This window comes from Falco naumanni, chromosome 4 (genome assembly GCF_017639655.2).
Source record: "Falco naumanni isolate bFalNau1 chromosome 4, bFalNau1.pat, whole genome shotgun sequence".
NCBI classification, from domain to species: domain Eukaryota; kingdom Metazoa; phylum Chordata; class Aves; order Falconiformes; family Falconidae; genus Falco; species Falco naumanni.
Window position 1 is genome coordinate 11,655,321 of NC_054057.1, and position 22,015 is coordinate 11,677,335.

Here is a 22,015-nt window from a genome sequence, read left to right on the forward strand (position 1 = left end):
GCCATTATAAATGCAGTACAGGTATTTAAAAGCCACCACAGAATTTGATATACACAAGAAGTTAGCGCATCTACCCAGCGTTTGCTCAGCTGCCATTAGAAAAGGCAGCGTGTGTTATGTAAAATGTACGAAGGCGCTTGTGCATAGTACATAATGCGGCAGAACTAGGGATCTTGCTGGGAAGAAATGATCCCAAGCGTGCCCCTGTAAGACAAGTCTTGCTTTGAGATATAATGATGAAAAATTGCCCATTTATTTGTGTCTTTGCGTTTCAGCAAAAATGAAACTTTGAGTCGTTGTCTGTGGTGCTGCTGCAGGGGTTTTATGCATGTATGTGTGCGTCCGTGTGCACGGGCGTTTCTGTTCTTGCTCTGCAAAGGCCAGCAATACGTTAACAAGGGGTTATGTTATGCTGGTTTATGTTAAACCAGATCACCCCCTAACATGTGCGGAGCCATTCATCTGTGTCACTAAAACCCAAGAGAACATCTGACATGGACTTTGAAACAGAAACAGTGATCACTTACAAATCAAACATGGCACGCTCTAAACCGATTGTGCACGGCAATCTTTTTGAGAAAGGACAACTAATTGAACATGATAAAGTGTAAAGTTAATTAACACCCTTAAATTTGTTGATTACTTTCACGGGATTATATTGTTCGTTGAGGAGCAGCTTTCTGTCCCAGCTGTCGCCTTTTTAGCAAACGTCCTGGTAAACAATAGAGACACCATAACAAGTCGTAAATGGTCCCTGTGACAGCAGCCCCTTGTGAGGCTGCATCTGTAGAAAATGATTAGAACAATTGCATTTTAAAGACGGCTCACATTGCAGCTCGGTCCCATCGGCCCTCTTCTTTATCTCCGCTGATGGCAGACTGGTTAAAACATTTAAGTTCTTTTGAGCAAATTAAGTGATTTACTGTGTTTTAGTTATATGGCAGCAGAATAGCTTCATAGGTCTAGCTTTGATGCTGATTTTTGCAATAGGGAGAAACACAAGTGCTCTGAGTGGTGGTTTGTTGTGGGCTTTTTTTTCTGAGACGGTTTAGTGTGTGTGTTTCCTGGAAAAAGATTGAGGATGGCAGACGGTGTCTATGGACAAGTAGAAAAAAATTATACCCTATTTATATTTTATGAAATAAGTAGTATCCTCATTGTTATTTTAAATTTATAGTGTGGTTTAAAATATTCTGCATTTATTTCCAGTAGGGATTTGTAGCTGGTTTCGCCTATACATGCCTTTTAATTAGTTTTGCATTTATATATGTAGCAAAACAGTGGTAACCTTTTCTGTTAATCTTTCCTTGTGTGTCTTCCTTTAACTTTTTGTGAGTTGCAAAAGACAAAGTATTTCATGTGAGCTGGCAGGTACTTAAAAATAATTGCTTAGTCCTTAAAAACACACACACACAAAAGATACACAGATGCAGGCTTTCAAGTTCAACCTATCTGAAAGAGAGCAAACATGACAAGAACCTGCTTGTCTGAGGCAACTGCAGTCACTTAAGCTGCATTTTTGCAAAAATACTGGAATAAAGGACCAGTGTTCCCTTGCATTTCCCAAAGCGCAACAGGCAAAGCCTCAACTCTTACACTTGAGAGTGCAACATTGTAAAACGGGAGAGAGGATTAAAACTCTAGCACTATTTTTCTTGGTTTTTTTTTTTTTCAATTTAGATCACAAAATTAGTTGTTAAAAGTGCTCAATAGACTATGTTGAATAAAAAAATGACAAAATAGATGGGTTTTTGCCTAAACTTCTTGATGTTACAGCCCTCATGTCCAGCTTGTCCTTTGGAGTCTCTGAAACAGCTGTATTCACATCGTTTCAGTTTTTCTTCTCAACTTTGTCAGCAACAAATTTTTTTGTCTGTAGGTGCAAGGCAACAGTGGTTTAAATATTTTGGCACAGCGATATGCTTGGGTGCTTTGTGTTTTCAGCAATATAACCGTTTTCAGCATCACCACTGTGATGATGCTGTGGCACATAGCCTTATAGTATCATTTGTTTTTAACAATAAATGCATTAAAACCAAAAGCAGATACTCTCTTGTAACATCTTTACATGAACATTGTTTTTTTCTAGCAAATTGTATTCTTAATAATAAGCAAGGTGATTGAAGCCAAGCTGCTTTAATGATGTAACTATAGAGGTAAGAGTTCCTTTTTTTTTTTTTTTTTTTTTTTTTTTTGGTACCGGAAACATCGGTGGCCAATTAAAAAGACTTTTTCTAATGTACTAAATACTGTTGTAATAAGCAATGAAAAGTGAATATGGAAGGCCAGGATGCCTTGGCTACTGAACTAGGCTGCCAGGCCTGGAGGCTAAAACTCGAAGTCACCTCCAAACTGTCCCAGGATAGCTGGGACCAGTTTCTGTTGTCATATGAGGGCTTCTAAGTCACCATTCACATTATTCACATTTTCATCTAAAATTTTGAACTTGGGAACCACTCTGCATCAGGTTCATGGAGCAGTCCAGTGGCAATGAAAGTGAGAAGCACGTGGATTGAACTAATTCTTGCCCCACATGTAACTCAGCTAGAAGCGACAGGATAGTTTGAAGACCAGTTCTTTGTGTACCTCTTCTGATAAAATAAATTAATTTTTCAGATCTTACTCCAAAACCTTTTTGCACCATAGCAGGAAACCCATCTCCATGTTATATGCTGTGGTATAAAGTACTGCAGCACTACTTTATAACTTCTCAACATGGTTCTTCCCAGATACATTTTTTTGCATGTCTCTCCACTAGCTAGACCTCTTATCATATATATTTGAAAACCTGTTCCTGCCAGTTTATATCTCTGGGAAAAACTCTGATGGTGTTATGACCTGCTGACATGGAGCTGAGCTACTCTGTGGGATCTGCTGGTGTGACCTCCTTCTGCACACAGGTGTGGGGGGATCATCCTAGAGAAGCTGAGCGTAGGACTTGGTAGATGAGGGGAGAGCGGTGGACGGTGCCTACGTTGACCTGAGCCAGGCTTTTGGCAGTGCCCCCACCAGAGCCCCCAGGCAAGCTCAGGAGCTGGCTGGGTGAGCGGGCAGTGATGGGCTGAGCACGGGCTGAGGGCAGAGCTCGGGGGCTGTGACCAGCGGCGCAGAGCCCAGCTGGGGGCCTGTAGCCAGCGCTGTGCCCCAGCTCAGCACCGGGTCCCGTCCCGTTCAGCTGGGTCATCGGTGACCTGAGGGGACGGAGCGCAGCCTCGGCAGGTCTCCCGATGGCACAAACTGGGAGGAACCGCCGGGACACCAGCAGGCCGTGCTGCCCTCAGCGAGGCCTGGGCAGGCTGGAGAGCCGGGGGGGAGGGGACCTCGTGGGGTCCCACAGGAGCCAGCGCAGCGTCCTGCCCTGGGGAGGGACAGCCCCTGCACCAGCACAGGCTGGGGGGGGGCTGCTGGGGGGCAGCTCTGCGGGGAAGGGCCGGGCGGTGCTGGGGGACAGCCGGTTGCCCGCGGGCCAGCGGTGGCCCTGTGGCCGAGAAGGCGGGTGGGACCCTGGGGCGCGTTAGGGGCAGCGTGGCCGGCGGGTGCAGGGAGCTGATCCTGCCCCTCTGCTCGGGCTGGTGAGGCCCATCGGGAGTGCTGGGCCCAGCGCTGGGCTCCCCAGTCACGGGAGACGGGGAGCTGCTGGGGAGGGCCCAGCGGGGGCTGCGGAGCTGGTGAGGGGCCTGGAGCACCTCCCTGGTGAGGAGAGGCTGGCAGAGCTGGGGCTGTGGAGCTGGAGAAGGCCGAGGGGGGTCTCACCCGTGCGTACCAACACCTTAAGGGTGGGTGGCAGGAGGACGGGGCTGGGCTCCTTCCAGTCACTTCCAACCCTGACCAACCTGTGATTCTGTGACTGCAGCCACAGGCTCCAGCAGTCTTGCTTTGCAGCAGAGGAAATCTTCATATGCTAATCACAAATACAGTTTCTCAGAAAACCATTCCCTGAAGATGAGAAGAGGCTTTTTGTATTTTAGAAAGAACAAATCTGTTCTGAAGGACTTTTGACCCTAATGAGCAGTGGTACATACATACATACATCTCTTAGGTGGTAAGAGATCTTTAAAAAAAATCAAAAGATAAAAAAAAATCATTGGCTTTTTAAAATTGTATTAGCTGCGCTGCTTTCTTCATTGCTCTTTTTACTGTTAGAAGCTGATAATACTTTACTGGCTTGTGTTGTTGGTAAGGAATCTGTGATTGTGAAATAAAGCTGTGCATTCTTGTCTAATGATTTTTTATTTCTATTTTTAGCTGAAGTTACAGTTCTTGTACTCTTAGACTCCCTGCCGGAATTTTTTTAAATTGCCAGTGTTATAAATTCGCTGTGTTGCTTGTGATAAAATAGCTGATAGTTGGTAAGAACCCTAGATGATAAAATTTACCATGAAGGAAACAGGTTTTTGTTTTTAAAAAGAGAATTTTCCAAGCCTTCTGCATTATACAACAAATTGCTCTTTTTTTCTACCTAACTAATTTATTTTTTCTATGTGAAATGTGTTTGAACAAGTGAGAGAGTGCAGCTGTCAGAAGATTAACCAGCTGAAAACTATTGTCAGCATTAATTTTGCTCTAATAAATGACTCTCTGAAGCTATTTAGCAGTCTGTAATCTAGATACAAGGCTATTGACCTATGATGGATAGTACTGGATTTTGTTTGTAAGCTTTGACTTAAATTGTCTACTTAATTTGCTGCAGGTCAGATCACAGGATTAGTGGTAAAGGCTATTATGTGGTTTGAATAAAAATAGCTAGAGGAATGGAATGAAAATCATTGTGTTTATTAATGTAGCAATCTTTGTGGTCATGTACATAGTAAACTGGTAGCCAACATGATGACAATGACCTGTTTGTGTTAGCTCTAAATCTGGGCTTTGCCCTTAGCACAGTTCTTGTGAGTTGCCCAAGGAGGAGTTTTTCTAGTGAGATTAAGGATTGGCTGCAAATAGGGTGTCTCTCAACCTGAGCGGGAAGATCTTTACCAGTCGATATTTCAGTACCTCAACAGTTGTATGTACAGACTGATCTTTTTTGAAGTCCTGGACCTGACTGAGTTCTGGATGCTCCAGTTACTGCACTCACCAGTACAAGAAAGATACAGATTTACTGGAGTGAGTCCAGCTAAGGACCATGAAGATGATGAAGGGACTGAAGCATCTTTCATATGAGGAGAAACTGAGAGCGCGGAGACTATTTAGCCAGAAGAGAAGGCTTGGGGGGAGTCTTACCGACATGTATAAAAACCTGATGGGATAGAAGGAAGAAGAGGGAGCTAGAACCTTCTCAGTAATGCCCAGTGACGGGACAAGAGGCAATGGGCACAAATTAAAACACATGAAAGACTATCTGACACACAAGAAAACACTTTTTTACTGTTAGGATAGTAAAACACTGGAAGAGGTTGCTTAGAGAGGCTGTGGAGTCTCCATCCTTGGAGACATTCTAAACCCGACTGAACATGGTCCTGGGCAACCTGCCTCAGCTCGAGCAGCAGGGTTGAACTTCCTGATCTTGAGAGGTCCCTTGCAACCCCAGCAATCCAGTGATTCTGTGATTCTAGGTGGTAATGTAGGTTGAGCAGGTACTTCTTCAGTGGAAGCCTCTTTTCTCTGTTGCCTATTTTCACGTGATTGGTAGGTATTTACTATTTTTGAGAGCTTGATTATCAAATTTGTCTGAAATTCTTCAGTGACTTCAAAAGGAGATACATGTTGGAAGGCAGAATGGGGGAAATAAATGCTTGACAGATACAGAAAGGGGCATTGGTAGACATAGTCACACAGAGCAGTTGCACAAAGACAGTACATCAATCGGAATTTTAATGGGAAAGCTATCAAAAACTCTTCAAATTCTTCAGCGTGAGGACCTGCAGTGTAACTGCCCTTGATGTCGAAAAGAAAGTCCGGTACTGACTGCTTCACTCTTTAGCTGTGGTGCAGCACTTACAGGGCCTTAAGGCTTTAAGTTGAGAGAAGCTCTGATGAGCTTGGTATGATTGCTCACCTTATCAGGACTTTTTGTGCAAAAACTTGGTTGCCATGGTGGCTTAGTTGTGGCCTTATTGTTTTTTCTATTGTTTTTATTGCATAATTTCATTTATTACTGGGGCACAATGAAAACAGAAATGTCCTGTTTAAGTAGGATATATTTCTAACAGAATAACTTTTTTGCTATTTGAGGTTAGATTGTATTTTTTGTTTCTTTGCTTATTTTTTAAAAAAGCTCTGTCTTCAACTGATAAGCTTTTTATGCATTTTCACTTGTCACTACACAACAACTAGCTCACTGAAGGCAGTTCCAGTTACACTCTGGAAACTATTTCAATAGAAATATTTATTAATATTTATTAATGTTTATTATGGTAGCTAGTTGGCAACAAAGAACTGTGAACCATAGCTGGAGCGCAGCCTGATTTACTGTAGAAATGAAATCCAAATGGTCTGCCATGTGGAGGAAGCACAAACTGTTTCACTGGGACATCCTATTTGTAAGAACACTGTACCTAGTTGAGCACATTTAATTTGAAAGTAGGTTGTTATCTACAGATGTACATGCTAACAGACGAAGTTTGATGCATAGAACAGAAAATATACAGGGGCTATGCTTCTTGCTGGAGTGAAAAATAGTGAGGAAGCTGTGTTCATCAGTTTGGGCCAAATTTTCCTAGCAGTTCTATCCATTAAATGTCGGGGATGGGGAGATGGAGGATGTACGAGTAATTCTTATTAGAATTGGGCTTCTTTTGAGGAATAGCATATTTCATGGAAAAAAATTGCTGGGTTTGTGCTTAGGAAATATATAATCAAAGAACTATGTTGTGTGCTTACTGACCTATGATAAAGACAGGACAGGTTTATAGGAATAAAACTGGGTATAGTGTGTTTGTGTGTGTGAATCATTTTTATATTGTTTTTTTACATAGTTCTTTATGTCATTGTATATGTGTTAAGTTTTTATGTTGGAAACTCAACGTTTCTCAAAATAAGTAGAATTTTGCTTCAGATTAGAAATGTAATAAACTGCAGGGATTCAGAAGTAATGGTTTTGTATTTTAGATGTCTTTTAGATGTTCAATTACATGAAAATCAGAAAGCATTGATAAAAATTAGCCTAGGTTTGGAAAAGCTGGTAGAAGCAGACTTAACTTTGAGCAGTAGTTTGACAATAGTTGTATGCAGAGTAGTTATAAAAAATAGATTTTTTTTTTTAGTAGTTCAGATACAGTGAATTTTGTTGGGTGCAAAGTTGCAGGGAAGGGTTGATTGTTTCTTTGTATGAAACTATAGTGATACTGCCAGTTGTCTGTAAATCTTGTGAATTGTTTGTCCACCAGTATGCCTGAAAGATAAGGTGGCTTTATCTTCATCAAATGTTTGAGAATTAAGATCTCTGATCCTGCAAGTAATGGGACTGTAGGCTTGCTTTTACTTAGGCTTTGGGAGGTTTATCGTAAGTGAAGTGTTAAGAACATAAATTTTACATCATCAGACCCTTACTGGTAGAATAAACTACCACAGTTTTTTTAAATAGTGATATTAAATTCAATGTTGTCCTGATTCAGGTGTTGGAGCTGCTCGAGCTGGAAACCTTACTTTCATGGTTGGTGGAGTAGAACAAGAATTTGATGCTGCCAAAGAGTTACTGACATGCATGGGTTCTAATGTGGTCTACTGTGGAGAGGTTGGAACTGGACAGGTAATGCTTCCTGAGGGGTTACTAGTCATCTCAGTCTTTTATTTTTGTTGCTTTGGTTTTCTTTAATGATACCTACTCTTTTATTCCAGTACTAAATGCATGATAATGTATCTTCATACTCCTTTGCTTGTTCACTTGTCTTCAACCATGTGTTTGTAAAATAACTTGTATAGCTTACCACAAAAACCATCTGATGTGGTGCTTTTCTCCACATTGGCTTGTTGAGATTATACTCCTTAGAGGACACAGATTTTGATTTTGTTTCTTCTAAATTTAGATTTACTGAATGTTCTGAAGGACAAAGAGCATTTACATGCCATGTATGCTAACCAAGCTACTAGACTAAGAAAAAAATATTTCCTAATCTCTGAAGGAGCCACAGGGCAGCTTTCATTGACTTTATCATAGATTTGTGCTTTCTGGTGCTACCTTTAGAAGAGAGTTGTCGGGACACATTTGACCATAGTGTCCCAGACCTAGTTAAAGAAGATTCTGCCATGTTAGGACTGTGAAAATGCAGAAAGTAGTTGACGGTTTAACTTATTTTCAGGCTGCAAAGATCTGCAACAACATGCTCTTGGCTATCAGTATGATTGGAACTGCTGAGGCTATGAATCTTGGAATCAGGTTTGTTTGACTTTTGTATTGGATGCAAGCATTTTTTCTGTGTTAACAGTTTTTGTGGTTTATGGCTGACTTTTGCTGAGACAAGGATGATTAGATGACATAGATAAACGCTTTCCAGAAGTTCTTTTATAAAGCCATTAACATGCTAAAGGGATTATTTAAGTAAAGTAGGGCTCTTCAGAACAGGAATATTCTCCTGTATTGGCTGTATACTTGTTGCATTCTGAAGTTAAGAGTTTATTTGTTTTGTTGTAGTGCAATGTACAGTGTCTGTCTTGCATTATAAACATGCAAAGGTAATATAGAGGTAACTTTGTGTTTGCATTCTAAGCTAATGTACAGTATATTAAGAGTATTATGCTCCCATATGGCTCTTCTTGGCTTTTACTTTGCCAAATTAGTCCAAAATGCATTGTAAATTAAAACTTCTAGTACAGTATGTATATTAAATGCATTAAAAAAAGCATAAAAAAAATATCTACCTTTCTGTTTGACGTTATCACTGCAATTTGTCATAATCAAAGCTCCTACTTTGTCAAAAAGCTGGAGTATGCTCCACTACACTCTTGCCAATGCTAAGACTAGCATTTCTTTTCTAGCAGTTGGTACGTCTGACTTGTAAGTAGCAGCATATTCAAACAAAATTATTTTTCCTTTCCAATTGTAACCTATTTATTTTGCTGTGGTCTTTGAGATTTTGTTTTGTTTTCTAATAGAGTACATGCAAGTACCAGTTCATATCACAGTATTCGATCCTTTCATAAACTTTTTTAGCCAGATCTAAATAATTTGCAAATTTATAGACAGGGAAGTCCTATGTTGGAAGACATTATCTTGCAATTGAGTATGTTTTAAGGGCTCTTCATGAATTATTTATCTGCACAGTTGCATCCTTAAAATTGGCCTGCTAAAACTACAGATATTGTAGATACTTATCAACTGGCTTTAGACCGTGTGTTCATGTGGATTTGATGCACTCTAAAACGGGCAAGAGGGCATCAAATGCTTAAATAAATAAATAAATATGCCTACATATGTGCACATACACGAGGCAATGTAATGGATTCACATTTCCTCTTAATTACCATATCAAGATGCAGTTGTTTTATTGAATTGCCCTTGTCTCAGATGTTAGACTATCTTGACCTATTAAGTTGTCATGTTGTAATTGAGATAAAAGAGGAATTTGCTTTGCATCAGTGCTAATTGGTTTATCAATATCCTGTACCATTTACATTTTCAAATTGAGAGTCTGTAAGATACTGAAGCATGTCTGCATCAAGCCATAATAAAACAGTAGCATTGTTTACAACTATTGTAATTCAGTGTAGTGCAGAGCTTTCATCAGGTTCTGTTTTAAGTCATGGTTCACTTAATAAAGCATATGCAACTGATTTTTCATTATATTTTTATCTACTTCTATAGGAATTATATAAAATAAAATCAAGAGATTTGGAAGACAGATATTCTGGGCGTATAAGCACTGTGCAGGATGGGTTGATGTCTGCAGTCATTTAGCTCGAAGGTGTTGAGAATTTTCATTTTTCATTTTGCCCTTTTCCAGTTTAAATTTTGGCTGAATTTGTATTCAGCGTTTGTAAGCAAAAATCCAATGTGAAGGTGGCGATATACAAATCTCCCTACCCTACAATCATGGTAATTAAGAAGGAAGTGTACTTACTGCAGAAGAAACCTGCTGATTGTAACCCAAATTATACAAAGAGCAAAATCTCATTTAGTCCGAAACAGCATGAGTTTTAAGACAGAGGCAGTCATTTAAAGCCTTATGAAGTCATTTGGAACCCTTGCACTGATTTTAATGTGTTGTGATTTAAATCCTGGAGAAGATCACTTCTGCTTGTAACTAGAATAAGAGCTTTTCTACTTTTGCTGTACAAATTTGTAATATACAAGTTAACAATTGCAATTCTAATTATTAGAAATGTTGCTATATTAATAAAATTAACAGATTTTTTTCCAAGTCTAAAATTCAAAAGAATTGTGTGGCTGCATAGTCTGGAGAGAGTAGGAAGTTGAACATGATTTATTAGATTGATGCGTAACTGGTGAAGGAATTCTGACTCTGATCTAATGATGGTAAAAGACACTGGAAATCTAAAAAATTCATAATAGGAATTGTGGAGCTTAGACATGTTCTTAACTTTTAGATAGAATATAAAATATCTTCATGTCATGCATTGTGTATATCTTCTACATCATTTAAATCTTGAGTTTTAGGGACTTTGGATAATTAGTTATTCAAAATATTGCTAACTGAACTAAATGTAACTAGAAAGTCGTATTACAGCACCTTCCAGAAACAAATATATAGTCTGAGCTTAAGTCTTCAAAACAGTGTGATATTAGTTCTATTAATAAACCACCTCTTCTCTAATGTTTTCGTAACCCATGAAGCCTAAATTTTCATTTTCTGAAGCAGAGGGTTACTGCTTTATTCATTTCACATTTTTAAATTACATCTGCTATTGTTTTATTTATTTGATATTTAAAATTACAGAAATGTTCCAAAATTCAACATAAGTAGCAAATAGAATGTGGTGAGGAGGAAGGAAAATTGACATTAATGAGCAAAAATTCCACAATAAACTTACAGAAAAATAAGCAATATTGCTATGTAATTGCTGCATTTATATTCCACTTGCTTTTCTACTTTACTCTGTCATCATCTTTATTTACTAAACATCTTCATTTACTAATGAAGGTGTTCATTTGCACTGGAAGTGATTTGATTTAGATTCCATAACTAATTTAAAAAAAAAAAAATCCACCCTGAGTTCTGACCACTGAAAGGCTTGTTTTGTTTTTTCCATTAATTTCCTGATGCTTTATGAATGTCGCTACTATGAATGTCTAAAAGTTAGAAGGTGTGGCAGACATTCTGGAAATGAATTCACATTGTCATTTGTATTTTCTTTTTTTCTAGCATGGTAGTGCAACTTGTCAGTAGAAAAATCTTGAGTAGATTTTACTATATGGTTTTATGGACAATGTGCATATTGGAAAATACTGTACTGACTTACTGTTTCAAAACAACACACAGAGTACATGTAAACTTCACAAATAAGAAATAAAAACGTTAAGTGGTACAGTTCACAGCCAGAGACTATTTTTCTTTTTGCTGATCATCTCAGTGTCAGTAACTGAGTTCCAGTGAATCAATGTCTGATACTAGCAAAATAAAGCTCAGAAATTAAAATACTGCTGATACCTGGCTTGTGTTTAGATCAGATGGAAGTTACTGCCTGTCAGGCAGCTTGCGGTCCCTTCAGAAACTGCCTGCACAGAGTCAGGGAAGGGCTTATGTGGTGACACAAGACAGGGCAAGATTGCTTAATATGGTTGGGATATAAGGGACAAGGAGAGCAGTAAGGGCTCTGTGGCAATAACCTCCCTGCAAAATGACATTTCTACTTCCAACAGAAGAGGAAGTTGTCTCTATGATGAGGGACTGCAGTGGCACCCAGATTTATATCAAAAGCTGCAAGTACAGCTTTTTCCTAAGCAATTTTACTGTATATGGATTTGTGCCCGCTTGCTTTCATAAAATGAAAACCAGTAAAAGAACTTTGCTCTCTGATGCTGAGTCTAAATGTAGTTTCAGTCTTTAGATCTGGTTTCTGTGTGTACCGCTGGGCTGTAGATGGAAGACATGAGCAGAAATGGGAGTCAACAGCGTAGAAAGGAGCGTATGCTGCAGGCTGAGGGATGATTAGCCCTGGGCACATCCCCATGGCAAATTTTAGAGAGTGCCTTGAAAAAAGAATTCCTCTGGGAGCACTGTGGCTCTGGCGTTTTTAGCTGTTGTAGAAGGGTCCTAAGGTTCTGCTTGAATATTTGCAATGTCGTGTGATATTTATCTGAAGCACCTTGAGATGAGAAACTCTCTCAACAGCTCAGCTACTTCAGTTGTTACACCTTAAAATGAGACCAGGATGTATCATTTTTGTGAGGTGCCATTTCAATTTTTCTGTCTGTTCCAGACTGAACTCTTGGAGGAGTATATGAAAATTTCAGTATGTGGTTTTATCAAAGCTCAGCAAAACTCGAGTTTTTAGCAGTGGCTGGAAGGGTTCCTGCTTTAACCTTTTTTTGGTATGTGTGTCCATTGCTGAGTTTCTGCCGTTCAGCTCATTAGGAATGTTATTGAAGAAGCATTGATTTGAGGAAAGCAATTGTTTTTGCTCTATTATAAGTACAGTTAATACATGGGCTTCTTTTCTGCTTATAAGGGAGAAGAACATTTTGGTAATTGTAAATTCACACGCGCATGCACAAGCTCTTACCATGTCCAATGGCAAGTTGTTATGGGGACTGGCAGACTGTCATCATTTTGATAGCTTGAGCAGTATATCTCTTGAACAGCAATGGAGCTCTTATGCAGAGAGTATCGTATGTTCCCAGCCAATTTACAGGGAAACAGCAATAACATTTTATCATGGTTGAGAGCCCAGTAGCTGCTTCCTATTAAACTTGCCCTTTCAGATACCTGTCTTGGATTAATTTGTTGATTTCAAATGGAAACTCAGTCTTCTCCACTGAAGCATGACTTTCTAGGATAGACTCTCACTGAATGACAATTACTGTATATTCTAGCTGGTTTCAGACCATTACAAGCTTTGGGCACAGTGGAAGACAGAGGATGACTTCAGTAACTGATTTTAATATATGTCTAATTTAACTGTCAGTTATATATGCACCAGTGGATGAATCCTCAGAAAGATGAAATGCAAAGCACTTCTAACTTGCTCTTATTAATGATACACTTGCTGCAAAGGAGAAAAAAAAAAAACAGGTTCAGGTCTCCTGAAGAGAATCTGCATGGTGTTTAAGAGCAATGAATTTTGAAGAAGCAGGGATTTAAACTGACGCTATCTTCCTTTCTCTTTTCCTAGAGCAAGAGTGGCCAGATCTAGTGCAGACAATATTTTACATGTCTGTATAATACACACATATCTTTTAAAGTAAGAGGTAGTTGGAACACTGTGAGAAGAGCATTCTTTGGGAGGGTTATATGCATTTTGAAATAATAAGCTGTCTTGTAGTATACTCATAGCTGTAATTACAGGCCTCTGCATGCAGCTAGATATGACACAAGCAGGCACTAAATTGTTAAAAATACTGATCTGGATGTAACAACAATAAGGAAAAAAACAAGCCAAGAGATTTGTTTTGGCCAAAAATAAGCAACCTCTGTGTATCTGAAAGCTCAGGCATTGTCTGCTCCCAGTACGGGATTTTTGGATGACAACAATTAAAGCAGATATTCAGAGTGGCTCTTGATGAAGACTTTGATGCACTATGCAAAGTAGAAGTACCATTCAAATACTCTGAAAACATATTGCTGCTGGAAAATACATTTTTTAAAGAAATGGCATTTGAAAGCATTCATTTGAGTCAGAAGGTTGGGGAAAAAAATGGGGAGGGGAATAAAGCTTGATCCCATTCAGGCCAGCAGGAGACTTCCCATTGAATTCCAGAGGCTGCTGCAAGCAATTCATAAAAAAGAGTGCACAGCGGTAATGCTAAAAAGCTCCCTTTGCAGTACAGAAAGTGATCCTGCTTTGCATTAGGAGGGCAGAATTGCAGAAGACACGTGCTGTTACAGGAACAGGAGCCATGCTGTAGGGCCCACTGTCTTACATGTAGTTTTACAAATCCAAAATGTCTACCGGAATAAATAGACATAAATTTTAGCAACTCTTCCATTGGTAATGAACTTTTCCCACCTACAAATTAAAATGTTGAGTGCTACAGCATTGGAAGTGGTACTGGGATCGCCATGGCTATGGAGATTGGCAAAGAATCTGTGGTGTAACAGCTAATGGAAAGACTGTTGACTTCTACAAAAATCCTTTATAGAAGGTTGTGATATATTCCTTTTACAATGTCCTTTTCTCATCTTGGGTTGTTACTGGAGATAATTCCATTGCTTTTCTTTTTGTCACGAGTATAACTGAACATTTGTACAGGACCAGATAAACTGCTGCTGCTTGTCGTTGGTATAAATGCGATTGATATAAAATTACACTTGCAACTTAATATCAGCATAAATATGAATTCATAAGAGGGTTAATTTCCTATAATATTGAAGAACTTTCAGGGTCTACACTGAGCAGCAGTTTATGCCATCAGCTCCGTGATAGAACAAATGATGTTTCTACTTGGACAAGCTTTGTTGTATCAGAATCAGTAACCTTATCAACAGTTGACCCAGAACTAGAATATGTTTGCAAATAGATAACATATCTCACAGTGAGAGGCAGGCTTGCCCCACAAGCAGGAGGATATAATGAAGATTTAATAATAGCAAAGCAAAGAACGTACAGATGTATACAATAGTAATATTTTTGGGTAAGTGTAGCATTTTTGTTCACATTATTAGAGCAGGATCATTTGCATTGTCTTGTTTACATCAAAAATGCACTAGCATTGCTGTATAAAGACATCACACAAGTACTTTCACACTGCCATACTTGCTTGTGAATTTTTTGCTTTGTTCAGCTTTAGAGAATACAATTTTGATATGAAGAACAAGTATGTGACATAGTAGGTAGCAGAACAGAGAATGCCTTTTAGTAATTGAAATACAAGGGAACTGCTGTTCTCAGAGGACCTTTATTTTGCTTGCACTTTCAGAATTGCTAGGTGAAGGGGATTTGCTTAGTGCAAAAGGAAAAAAGCTCTGAAAGCCTAGTGCTTAAATGGTGGATTGATGCTCTTTGATTTAAGATACAGCATCCCTACCCCCAATATCAATACTCTGTCATTTTTCATGACTTACATATAATAAAGGGAGAGAATTACGGTAGGGTCCTAAGATATAAAACAAGTCACCCGTATCTTGTGCATTTTGACATTAACACTTCTCTTCCTTGACCTTTGACAGATTAGGCCTTGACCCAAAGCTGCTGGCCAAAATCCTAAATATGAGCTCAGGTCGCTGTTGGTCAAGTGACACATACAACCCTGTTCCTGGAGTGATGGAAGGAGTACCATCTGCTAATAATTATCAAGGTGGCTTTGGAACAACGCTTATGGCTAAGGTACATAACACTTGCATGTAAAGTATGTACAGTTGCTTCTTTCTGGGCTTCTAGCAAATTCTCTTCTCAGTGAAAAATTATGTTTACAGGGAAATATGTGTGCATGAACAGAGGGGAACCCGATCTCTTACTGTAGCCTTGAATTACTGAGTTGTGTGGGGAGATTTTCCATAGCCGCCAGCCTCTTTCCAGCCACTATTACTGCTGAGCCACTCAGTGAGATTATAGGCACTGTCTTTTGGAGTTCTGTCTTAATCCAGGAGTCCTTATGGACTTCTGTGTATGGCAAGCATTCAGCAAGCCATTTAGGTACCTCTTGCATAACTGCTCTAAAATCTAGGAGCCTAAACTCAAGCAATTTGGGGAAATCCAGGTGACCTAATTAGGTGCAAATAGTGGCATAAACATCTAAGATTTTGGGCCCAATCTCTTCCAGACGTGCCCTCTAGCATCCCCTTCCTTGCTACACCAGCTGCTTATGTGCTTGTCTTTCTGCCTAAGGCCATTTGGAATGCAGAAAGCAGACAAGTTACAACCCACACCACTGCAGACTTATTTTCTGCAGGTATCTGCACCTGTGAGCTCTCCTGAATCATCTTTGTTGGTAGCAGAAGTAGTGCTTCTTATGAGTAATAACCTAGTAATCTAAATTACTTGTCCATGATGTAGGAGATCTGGGGTTTAGGTCCTTCTCAGCACTCAGAAGTTGTAACCTACAGCTATCCCATCCCAGGAGAGTGCACTTACTGCTGTGCTCTTGGCTGTTCTAGGAAAAGCATTGTCCTGAGTCACCCTGTTGTCATGAAAGCAAAACTCTTAGAGGCCAGAGGAAAGTAGGCAAGGAGGTCAGGGCTCTGCATCCCACTGATGAGGACACAGTTAGAAGAAAGAGCTGTAGAACTGTGACTCTTGAACTACTTCTGCATTTAGCACAATGCTTGCCTAAGGTAAATTATAAAACCAGCCCTGAAAGAGATCCTTCATCGAAGCATGTAAATGCAGGAAATAATTTCGCACTGAGTGTTAGTTTCATAGGGATACTGTCCTGAGGGAGGCACCTGAGTTCATACAGGACAGATTTTAGGCATACCAGTTTATGAGCACTCCCAACTCATTAGGCATCTGGCCATTTTCCGCTCTTCCATGTACAATGGAAATTAAGCAGTTAAAACTAAAACAACGTTCTCAGAGCTGGTGATCAAACTCACGCAAATCTCCACAGTGCTGGAGTTCCTGTATGTAATACCTGCCTACTGATACTGTTCCTGTCATTTTGCAGTTGACTTATGTCAATTGGTGCATTTGCACATTCAGTGGAATTAGCCAAATTCTGTCCAGAGTGGGCCAGAGTATTTTTGCATGTGATAACACCAAAAGATTTTGCTAATGCTGCATGTCTCAAAAGCCCTCAGTGGTCAGCCTACTACATTTTACATTTATAGACCAACAACCAGGAGCTTTCATTTCTTTGAGGATGTGTTTAAACATGCTGGGAAAGCAGCAGTTTTTACGTCATGTGTGCAGCATTGAACACAGGGGACAATAAAGTGTTATTTAGATAACTGATTTATAAAATGTGTTAGGTTATTGTTTGGAGTTTGCTGGGCTATTGAGTAGCGGTAAGCAACCTGATCTTGGCCCTGCCTCAAAGCTCCTGCCGTTTCCAGAATCTGTTCTGCCTGTTGTGCCCTGTGTAACACTGCAATCTCTGTTCTCATGATTCATAACTCTTACTCTTACCCAGAATAACCTCATAGTATATTTCCTTCCCTCCGTTTTAAAGTTCTTTGTAAAGAGTTTTTTCTTTTGGTCTGCTTTTAAGAGGGATCTTCATCTCCTCTGGACGCAGCCTTGAAAGATCTTCCTTTCATTAGACTAACAGCAGCCTGGCTTGTGCCTGTTGAAACTGCCATCTTCTGGTTATAAAGCATCAGTGATAACTGAGAGGAGAGGTCCTCAGAGAGGTTTGCAATTGCTGTTCGCCTCTTCTGATTATGCCTTCCAGCCGGTCCTGAAGAGTGCCTTCTTTAGGCTGGAATCCTCAGTAAGAAGGAAAAGCACTGCATTTCTCTCATGCCTCTTGCACAATGCTATGTTATTCTATATAGACAGAAGATTACCTGAATGAGTAAGTAGCCAAGACAGCTGATCACGTTCAGGGTATTATTTGTTGCAGTGGTGACCTCTTTTAAGACACTGCTCCTTAGTTTGTGGAAAGACTTGCTACTGTCCATTTCATTTGGTACGTGACATACCATGCAGTTTGTGAATTGTTTTGAGACGGGGACTTTTTTTTCTAGGAAATACAGAGCATGCTTTTGCCACTTAAAAAAGAAAAGCTATATGCAAAGGAGAAAGAGGTAGGAACAACCTGGAGGTTGAGAAGAAAATACTCCACCATGAAAATATCTAAGAGTGACTCACAGTCACTAAACACAGTTACCAAACTTCAAGTTACTGCTCACTTATCAGATATGGTAGAAGTCAAAGGCTTTCTTAAAAATATTTTTTCAGCAGTGGATCTGTCAAACAAAGCCAGGTGTTCCTTATTTTAAGTGTCTGGGACAGAAAAGTTTGTCAGACACCTCTGAAAATCTCTTCAGTCTTGAAATCTGATATCGAAACATAGACTTTAGTCAGCTTCATGAGAAATCTGCTCTAAAGATTTTGCATTTAAAAGATCTAGTTTACTTCCCCTCGCCATCTTTGTGTTCGAGGCATTGCAGGCCAGAAGTTCTATCTTTCACTCACAACACAGTGGCTAATTAAATGTCATCTTTGAATCCCGAGAAGAGCTCAATTTGTATCATAATATTCTCGAGTCATGTTGAGACAGCCTTTGAGCTTTATTCCAAATGGCAGTTTCATTTATGTCATATGCAAAATAAATGTGAGGAAACATATTTTCAAAGTGAGCATTGGAAGCATATTCTGAAAAAGAATCTGTTTCCCTATTCCAAGCTGAGAAAAAGTGGTCAGAATACTCAGTACAGTGATACATCTGGAAGATGTTGTCAGTTCCAAAGAGTATGAAAGGAGCCATAAACTATGCTCTGATTTTCACTTTTCCAAAAAGGTCAGCAAAGGGCAGATTTCTTTCAGAGCTGTTTTGTACTATTTTCACTTTAGGAATCTCCAACCTCAAGAGAAAAGATGCAAAATACTTTACAACTTGAAGCTAAAGATAAACTTTACTTACTTTTCGTATTATTTTTGTTTCCTTCAAAGCTGTAATTTGTAGAATGGTATTTAAATAACCAAAACAACCTTCCTGCACTTCAGAGTCAGGAGTCCTTGTCCATTTAATTATTGAGATATTTTCTGATGTTTCAGCCATCTTGGAGTCAGAGTTTCATTACTAAAGTGGTGTGCTTTATGAAATTGTATTTGTGCTAGCAGTCTGTTCAGAATTTTCAGGGATTGCTTCTGTGAATGCCCCTTCAGAGAGAAATAAATCATCATCACCTCTACCAAAACCAAGCACCTTCACTAGTTTGGAGTTTAATAAAATAGATAATATGGCAACAGATTTCACAAAGAGGATTTAGAAGAGGCTAGGAATACATTATGGAATATCTTCTTGCATGTGAGGCTAAGATAACTTTCTAGATTTGTCAGGTCATCAGTCTTTCAACAGAATTGCTAGACAAGAAGGAATGATCTGCTCTGATGCAGGTGAAGAATATTTTGGATCGTGTGACATCTGATACGTATGTTTTTCCCATTTTGCTAGATCTTGAAGTCATTTGAGGGTAATAGGAAGAGTAACTATAATTCTGATTTGTATCAGAATGACCTTTATAGAGCCGATTTACAGATCAAAGTGACATTTAGGGAGTAGAGTAAGATCTTGAATTTCCTTGTGCTAATTCAAATCCAGACACACAAAGTAAAGACCTGTCTTGTAAGTCATCCCTGAGAAGCCAAAGGTGCTCTCAGCAGTACTACAGTCTCTCAGTTCTTCTGTATCAAAGATTTTTTATTTTTTTTTTAAATAAAACCACAGCAAATTTAATAAACCACCATAGTCTTGGATGGACAGAAAATCCAGGCACTTTCTAGTAACACTTGAGAGGTTCTTTTGCAACTTTCTTGAAATGTAGACCACAACATTTATTTCATTAGCAAGACCTTATAAAGGCAACCTTGAGTGCAGGCATTACTTTCATACTTAGACAAGAGCTTTGTTTATACATCCAGGCCCTTGTTAGCTTTTCCTTCTTTGGCTGGTTTCATGTCTGATTCAGCTTAGAATTCAAGACATCCTCCAGCCTAGCTTGCCATTTCTGTTCAGCACACACGCAGCTGACTATTTGTAGCTAACTATGGTTATCACCTGGTACTTGCCTTTGAGTTTCGTCCTATTTATTTCAGATTATAGCTGTATTTGACCAATGACTCTTGCAGAACAGATTTCAAATTCATCCTTTTTGCAACCTCCTCTCCTTTTTTTGCCCCAAATTTAGTGTTTTAAAAATGCAGTAGAATTATTCTCTGTATCCCTTTATCTTCAGTCATTAGAGAAAACTTTGAGTTGTAGGAGACCCAGGACAGTCCCTAAGGAACCCTTAAATACATCTTTCCAGTTAGGCTGCAAACCATTCATATTCACAAATTTTTATATTAACTGGTCACGTTACAGTAAATGTATGCATGCTGATTGGCTTCAATTTTGTTGTTATTCAAATTCCTCCTGCTTGATTTTTAACCTGTTTTTAGAAAGAAAGAAGTCCTTTTGCCCGAACAAGAAAATGATGCCATCAGAACCTATGTGAAATGCTTAAGTGAATAGCCAGGGCAATTTTATTTTTGGAAATGACATAACAAAGTGGGGAAAAAGTCTGAGTCTTGCTACCAGGTTATATAGCGATCTAGAATCTTACAGTTCCTCTTGTCCTGAAGGCAGTTGCCTGCCTTTCAAAGTTTGGTGTTTTTCTGTTGAATAACATTGAGTTACTGTTCTAAAAATGAAAAACTAAACAAGACTCCCTTCTCCTAAGACTGAAATTTTGAGGCTGAAATATTGTGTTTGTTGTTAGTAGAGTTATCTTCACAATGGAAGCCAAATAACCTATAATATGTACATGGGTATTTATATCCTTATTGTTTCTCCCCTGACTTTTTCTTTTTCTTTCCTTCCTTTCTTCCTGTCTGCCCTCTTCCTCCCTCTTCTCCCTCCCCACAGGATCTTGGCTTGGCCCAGATTTCTGCCACCAACACAAAGACACCAGTTCCTTTGGGATCCCAGGCACATCAGATCTACAGAATGATGTGTGCAAAAGGCTATGCCCTGAAAGACTTCTCAGCTGTGTTCCAGTTTTTACGTGAGGAGGAAACCTTGTGAGCTGTCCTTTGGAAATGGGCACAATAACAAACCACATTTTTTTTATCCTTATAGTTCATTTGAGAAGTATGTGGGTTTAATCAAGTACTGTGCATCCTGATCCCATACAGACTAATCTTTGGTTGTCTAGATCAGAAAGAGCTCCAGGGTTTTTTCATAGTTCTTGAAAAAGCAAGCCAGAGGAAGGAAGGGGTTGTTTGGCAATTAGCCACACAGTGATTTATTTTAAGAGCCATCAAAGTTTTTTTTTTGACTAGATGCAATAAATAAATATTTTTTTTATGAAACACTTAACTGTTTGCATATAAAGTAACTTACATTATGGCTACAAACTTAGGTGAATTTTCAATAGTAAGACAATGTTGTATAGTGATTTTATGATATATAGCAATCTATTAAAATGAAAAAAGAATACTTTATGGAAAAAGGGAAAATTTATTCAATGAAGAAACACAGCTTGAAATTAATTATTTTTTTCCTTTGACCTACTAGCCTTGAATTGGTTCAGTAGTGAATTTTTCCTGGGATTCAGGTTGCAGATTAAGTTTATAGGCAGGCATTTCTATGTGGAGAGCTGTTACAGCATGTTTACCTGATAGACTTAGTTAAAATAACATAGAATGTGTGTCCCTCTTGTAAAGCTCCATTATTGTATTTTGCTAACTCAATTTTGTATTTTCTTGTATTCTGTCACACATTTTCAAAACTCAAGAACAGCACTTACCAGAAGTTCTAACAAACTGTACATTTGTTTTAGGTAATTACTAAAGTATTTTAAATCTAAACAAACCCCATTATTTTGAAAAGAAATAAAAATCTATGCTGGTAAATATTTGCTGTATGATTACTGCTTTTTGTTTTGGTGCAAACACGTTTAACACACACATTTAACCTAAAGCTTATACTAATTTGTCTTATATTTTAATTTGCTTGGTTTTCTACAGGTTGTCTTGCAAAACCAAGCTTGTCAAGAGCTCTCTGAAATGCAGATGGTAATATATTTACATATGTATTACTGTAACCATTGACCATCTCCTTGGTCTGCAGAAGTACAGGTACACACTTGGCTTTATGAATATAAATACTCATGTTGATTTCGCTAGAACTACTCACATTCAGACTTAATTGCAGGCTCTAGGCTTCATGGTCAATTACGCGTTTACATTCCTATTTTGGTTGTATGATGGATCCTGTTATATATGCACATTTGAGTAACAAAATCATGTGCTTGAATTAGCTGAAGTCTGTGAATAACCTTCTGAGAACTTGGACAATATATTTTAAGACATTAGT

At 38.8% G+C, this 22,015-nt stretch overlaps 1 protein-coding gene across 1 annotated transcript in view; it reads left to right on the forward strand.

Moving 5' to 3' along the window:
- The window catches only part of HIBADH (3-hydroxyisobutyrate dehydrogenase), an 84,751-nt gene extending 63,199 nt beyond the window's left edge, over positions 1-21,552 (forward strand). The window contains exons 5-8 of the mRNA XM_040591567.1: positions 7,554-7,687; positions 8,238-8,314; positions 15,222-15,378; positions 20,564-21,552. Coding sequence (XP_040447501.1) covers positions 7,554-7,687; positions 8,238-8,314; positions 15,222-15,378; positions 20,564-20,722 — 527 coding nt within the window. The 3' untranslated portion in view covers positions 20,723-21,552. The remainder of the gene's footprint in view (positions 1-7,553; positions 7,688-8,237; positions 8,315-15,221; positions 15,379-20,563) is intronic.
- The last annotated feature ends 463 nt before the right edge of the window (positions 21,553-22,015 follow it).